The sequence below is a fragment of the Erithacus rubecula genome (genome assembly GCF_903797595.1).
Source record: "Erithacus rubecula genome assembly, chromosome: 4".
Classification (NCBI taxonomy): domain Eukaryota; kingdom Metazoa; phylum Chordata; class Aves; order Passeriformes; family Muscicapidae; genus Erithacus; species Erithacus rubecula.
In genome coordinates, this window is record NC_136686.1 from 12,198,334 (window position 1) to 12,204,333 (window position 6,000).

The 6,000-nt window shown below is 48.3% G+C and overlaps 1 protein-coding gene across 18 annotated transcripts in view; it reads right to left on the bottom strand.

The window, feature by feature from the left end:
• C2CD5 (C2 calcium dependent domain containing 5) overlaps window positions 1–2,574 on the bottom strand; it is a 56,354-nt gene extending 53,780 nt beyond the window's left edge. For 8 of the 18 annotated variants that reach the window (XM_079303400.1, XM_079303398.1, XM_079303412.1 and 5 more), the window contains exon 1: window positions 2,355–2,553. In XM_079303400.1, the coding sequence (XP_079159526.1) occupies window positions 2,355–2,444 (90 nt within the window). In that variant the 5' untranslated portion in view covers window positions 2,445–2,553. Of the gene's footprint in view, window positions 1–2,354 lie in introns of all 18 variants that reach the window. The other 10 variants (XM_079303404.1, XM_079303402.1, XR_013773943.1 and 7 more) reach the window with 9 other exon arrangements.
• Between the last annotated feature and the right edge of the window lie 3,426 nt (window positions 2,575–6,000).

The following is a 6,000-nucleotide window of genomic DNA, read 5'->3' on the forward strand; positions in this document are numbered from 1 at the left end:
CTCCACAGGCATCTATTTCAGGCTAAGCCCATTAGGGGTTTCTTGTTTGCTTTTTTAAAGTGAAACTGAATTCCTGTGATGCTCCGTACATTAGGAAGGCACACAGGACCATGTAAGAGCCTTTACTTCACAGCAGACTTCATTCCAAACCATTTACAAATACTTGCAGTTCTCTGAATGCTTCCTCTCAAAACAACGAGCACTTCACCTCAGTACTTACAAAATACTAAAAGTTACATTTTTAAATTTATTCAAGATTCTTAAGGAAAATAATGAGTAGGCTGATAGAAAAGGAATGCTGGAGTTAGAAGTGTGTAGATTTTTACAGATTTTATCTTTTAAAAGTCTAAATACATTTTGGAAACTAAATTTAGGCCTGGATTTGAAAACTGTATAGCAACTACTCTAACACTTCTGCTCAAGACACTATTAAGTGACTGCTTTGTACATTTCAATAATATAGTGATTCTTTTGCACCGGTGCATAACCCAACTCTGAAGAGATTTTGCATCTTGCTTAAGTACAATAAAGTGATGTTAGCACTGGCTGTAAGGGAGCTACCAACTGAATAACAATTCTGACTCCAGAAGCTGCCAAGATGCAACAGTCCTGAGCTTCACCCAACCTATTTTAATGCGTTATCTTGGAAGTAAATCAGCTCCCTTGGAGCCTCAGGCAGTTAGAACCGAATTTCCTCAATACTCCAGCTAGTTCATTGAAGGTTGTAGAGATAATAAAACACCACACTACCGTTCACTGCACAAAGTTAAAAGCACATTTATGAAAGAAATTGTAACAAAATATTCTGAGTTGGGACAAGGATCATTGTACTCAAGCTAGTGAAATCCAACCTTTGCATAACCTGAGCCAAATAAGAGCTCTTAAGTCTTTTCTCATTTTATTTTCTAGTTCTAAGTTTATATTACAGTAGTAAGAAGGAAGTTTAAGGTTAATAAACAACTAGAATCTTAGCATCTGCTTTTCATTTTCATTTAAGGAAAAACACATTGTAAAGTTTTTCAGCAAACCCACACAGAAAACAAAACAATGGTTTCAAGTTCAATCTAATTTGAAATAAATCTCACCTGCTGTATTGCCTAGTCCACACATGGAAAGGGAAGTTATTTTACACTGTTCCAAAGTAACAATCCTAAAAGCAAGGCCCCCATCTGTGTATTTCTATATGAATTTCAAGTCTACTTTGCTACACCAACAGTAGAGTTGGAAACAAGCAACCCCGCAGAAGAGGAGAGCTATTTCTCCTAACATAAAGTGAAAACAGGCCAAACAAAACTTTCATATTTTCAACGAAAATATTATATTTTTCAGTGTATACAGTGCTAGAAAGACATTCTGTCTTCATACCTTCATCAACCACTAATTTGTGGTACACCTCAATCACTATTTGTGGTACAAGACACACATTCATAGCACATAATTTTTAAATAGCTCTGATTTTTCTGAGAGTATGAACCCTGAATCTAAAGAAAGCTTTCAAAATGTTCTAAGTTATTCATATTGGAAAAAAAGAATAAAACAAAAAACATAAGGATCATGTAACAGAAATCATAGAAAGGCTTGTATTGGAAGGGGCCTTAAAGTCCATCTCATTCAAACCCCTCTGCCACAGGCAGGGAAGTCATTCACTCTACCACGTTGCTCAGAGGTCCATCCAACCTGGACCTTAAATAGTTCCACTTATTTTGCACTTCAACTTATTTTACAACCCCTTCCCTAAAAAGACCCAACATACTGCTTGTTAACTACATGACCGCAAAAAAGGTTGAAGTTACATACTCTGGGTGCAATAGTGTGATATAAACACGCAAATAATATTAAGTATTTGTTGACTAAAAGCCCTTTTTTAAAATATTTTAATATTTCAAATATTTTAAAAGGAAATATGAATATTTGCCTTAAAAATAAAACCTGTACAATCACTCATGCATTCAGCAATACAACTTATTTAAAGATAGTTGTATTGCTTTTCCATCCTCCTTGCAACACGTCTGTCTAATCACAGAATCAATTAGGGTTGGAAATGACCTCTGAGATCACCGAGTCCAAGCTATGACCGACCACCACACCATGAGACTGAGCTCCACGGCCAGCCCTAAACACCTCCAGGGACGGCGACTCCACCGCCTCCTCGGGCAGCCCGTTCCGATGTCTGATCGCCCTTTCCATGTAGACGTTCCCGCTGATGTCCCCTCTAGACCCGCCACAGTGCAGCTCAGGGCACTATCCCCTCGCCCCGCCGCTGGTTCCCCACAGCACCGAGGCGCCGGACGGGCCCGGCAGGTGCCTCCGCCGAGCGGGCCCGGCGCGCCTGGCCCGCTCCCCCAGCCACCAACCTCCACGAAGGCATCAGTCAGGTCGCTGGCGCGGTCCATCACCGGCAAATGGCGCCCCGCCACGATCTTGACCTTCAGCTTCCCCGGCATCTTCTTCTTCCTCCCCTCCCCTCCTCCCGCGGCTGCAGGGACAGCGCGACCGCGCCTGTGCCGTGGACAGGCGGGTGCGGCTGTTGCGCATGCGCGGGGCTCCGCGGCCGCCCCGCCCTCGGAGCGGGGAACGGGAAAGGAGTTACCGAATCGGGGAATGATGACAAGAGCTGGAAGAGAGCTCTGGAGATCACCCAGTCCAATTTCCCTGCCCAGGCAGGGTCACACAGAAACGTATTCAAGGGGATTTGGACTTTCTCCAGAGAGCGAGACTAAAAGCCCTCCCTGGGCAGCTGTTCCAGGGCTCTGCCACCTTCAGTGTAAAGAAGCGCTTCCTCATTTTGAGGTTAAACTATTTCATAGCCGTTGCTCCTTGTTCTGTCGCTAGGCACCACTGAAAAGTCTGGCACCGTCCTCTTGGCACCGATTTCAGATATTTATATGCATTAATGAGATCCCCTCTCAGTCTTCTCCAGAATGAACAGGCTCAGCCCTCACAGTCCTTTCTCGTTAGTGATGCTCTGGACTATTCATCGTCTTTATTCCCCTCCGCAGCAGCTTCTCCAGTATCTCCTTGTTTGTCTTGCCCTGAGGAACGCAGAACTGGACACAGCGCTCCAGATGTGGCCTCACCGGCACACCACCAGCCTCATCTGGCACTCCAGGCGGGGCCGAGGGGCAGGATCTCCTCTCTTGACCCGCTGGCCGCACTTCCTGATGCACCCCAGGATATCGCTGGTCTTCCTGACTGCCAGGACACACCGCCCTCTCGTGGTCAGTTTGTCATCCACCAGGACTCCCAGGTCCTTCCCCGCAGAGCTGCTCTCCAGCAGATCACCCCCAGCCTGTGCTGGTATTTGGGGTTGTCCCTCCCTCCCCAGGTCCGGACACTAAACCTGGCCTTACCAAAGCCCCCGTACAGCCTCTGCCAAGCTCCAAGATGGCGCCCGCGGCCTCGGAACGCCGCCGGTTAAAGTCGCGCTCCTGCTCCTCGATGGGTTCGGCAGTGCGGCGCTGCCCAGGGCAGCCTGAGCGCCGAGTCATCGATGGCCGGGAGTCACGGTCCCGACAAGGGTGGGGTGGACCGGGATCGCATCCCGCCTTGTGTCCCCTGGAGTGGCCTCCAGATGCTCTGCCTTCCACAGAAAGGAGCTGATGCACCCTCGGGATCCTCTGCCTCCCCAAGGGAGGAGTTGTTCCCATAAATACCGGTTAAAAGGGAGCCTGGAGCACGCGTGCATCCCCAGACACTCGGTGAGAGTGTCCTGGAAAGGGTTTAAATACAACACCCCCACCCCCCCTCCTCGTGGGTTTCACTTTGTTTTCTTAATCGAAAGACAAACATTTACAGTATTTGAAGGATTATGGATAGATTAAATGGAATTTATTTATCAGAAATAGGATTTGATATGGTTCTTGCAACCAGGTTGTAACTTTCTGATGCCTGAAAAAGCTCTTTGTTTAGGCAATAGCACTGTGGGAGCTTGGCAAAAAGCAAAGGAGCAGGGCCAGGAGCTGGATCAGATATGCTCCTACAAGTGGGGTTATGGAACCGGATTGTATGAGATTCTGTGGGATGTGTGTTGTGCTGCTGGTGTGGTCAGGAGCAGGAACATAAGAGAGCCCTTGTGTTTTGGTTAAGCACTTGCCAGGTGTTAAGCCAAATAGTAGATCTGCTGGGATTATTTCTCTTCTTTCTAATCTTACAAAAAGACTAAATAATGTTATGGGCTGGAATGTGATACTCCAAACAAATCATGTGACTGAAATGCAGCAGTGTATGGCATAGGGAATTAAGGTATAGTGGATCTTTGTCTGGCTGTCCTCTGACTACCTGCAGTTAGTCCCACCAACACAGCACTTTGTCTCTTGGGCTTGCTTGGAATTTACCCTTGGAACAATCTATACTATTGCCAGTATTCATCATATCCAAGTAAAATGTTTTTTTTTAACTCATCCATCCATGTTTAAATAGAATATTGTAATGAGACAACAGGAAGGGACTTGGGGGTGTGCTGGTTGACAGCAGCTGAACACGAGCCAGCTGTGCCCTCATGGCAAGAGGCCAATGCATTCTGACCTGGATCAGGAATAGTGTGTCCAGCTGGACCAGAGCAGTGATTTTCCCCCTGTACCTGGCAATGGTGAGGACTCACCATAAACCTGGCATTCAGTTTTGGGCCCCTCAGGATAAGAAAGATGTTAAGGGGCTGGAGTGTGTCCAGAGAAGGAAACAGCTTGGGAAGGGTCTGGAGCACAAGTCCAATGAGGAGCAGCTGGGGGTGTTTCACCTGGAGGAGGCCCAGGAGGAACCTTCTCACTCTCCACAACTCCCTGATAGGAGGGTGCAGCCAGGTGAGGGTCAGGCTCTGCTCCCAAGAAACCAGGTACAGGACAAGAGGACGTGCCCTCAAGCTATGCTGAGGGAGGTTCAGTTTGGGCATCAAGAATTTCTTCATGGGAAGGATTGTGAAGCCCAGAGAAGTGAGGGAGTCCTTATACCTGGGAATTTAAATTTTCAATAAATGACTGGATGTAGCACTCAATACTCCAGTCTAGTTGACATGGTGGTGATGGATTAAAGGTTTGACTCAATCTTGGAGCTCTTTTTCAACGTAAATGGTTCTGTGATTTCGAGACTACTCCTAATGCAGTTGTCTTGGTTTGAAAGATAGGTTTTTGCCAAGGAAGGCAGGAGCCTCCCTTGGAATGGAGAATATGATCCCCGTCCCTTCCAATTATTATAACTTTGAAATTAATGGTCTTTCAGGCAAAGACATGGGGAAAAGATTAACAGTTTTTTACTAGTACGTGTGTGTGTAACAAGAAACAAACAACAAAGGCAGCAGCACCGAACAAGAACAGAAGCCCCAGGGAAGCCTCTACCCGCTCTTGAAGCCGTTTCCCCTCGGTGCAGTTCCGATCGCAGCCGGCAGGGGCGCTGGGGGCAGAGGTGCGATGATTTCCTCCCGGCTGCAGGGGGCGCTGCGGCGCTGGCTCGCCTGCGTCTCCCTCATGTGGTAATGGCGGACGGGCTAAGGAGCACAAAGGGGCTGCGGCCGGAAGCTCGGAGCGGCGATCAGAACGGCAGGGCCCGCTCACCCGGGACAGCAAACAAGAGGCGTCAGAAACTCGGCAGAGGTGGCAGGAGCCGCGTGGCTACAGTGTACCAAAAACCGGACACGTGGCAAAGAAACGGCGGGGCTGGGCAGCGGCAGCCTGGCTTCTGAACATGGCCGAGAGAGGCTCCTGAGGAGAGGGAAAGCGCCCGGGGTTTCGGGGTTTTCCCTGAGGTACCCGAGCAGATGGTGAAAGAGTCCTTTTTTTAGTGAGGTAGGGTGTAAATAAGGTTCCAGTGCAACGTCCGTTCCCACAAGCAGAGTTCCACTCACGGCAGAAGGCGGCAGGAAACGGAAGCCCGCAGTGGTGGGCAAATGTCCCCGCAGCGACCGAGAGGAGAAGCCAGCAAGAAGCTGCACACAGGCACTTCTCCCCAGCGCTAACCTCGCTGTCTCCCTGCTCCTCCAAGAGAAACCCCCCAGCTAAGCTAACAGCC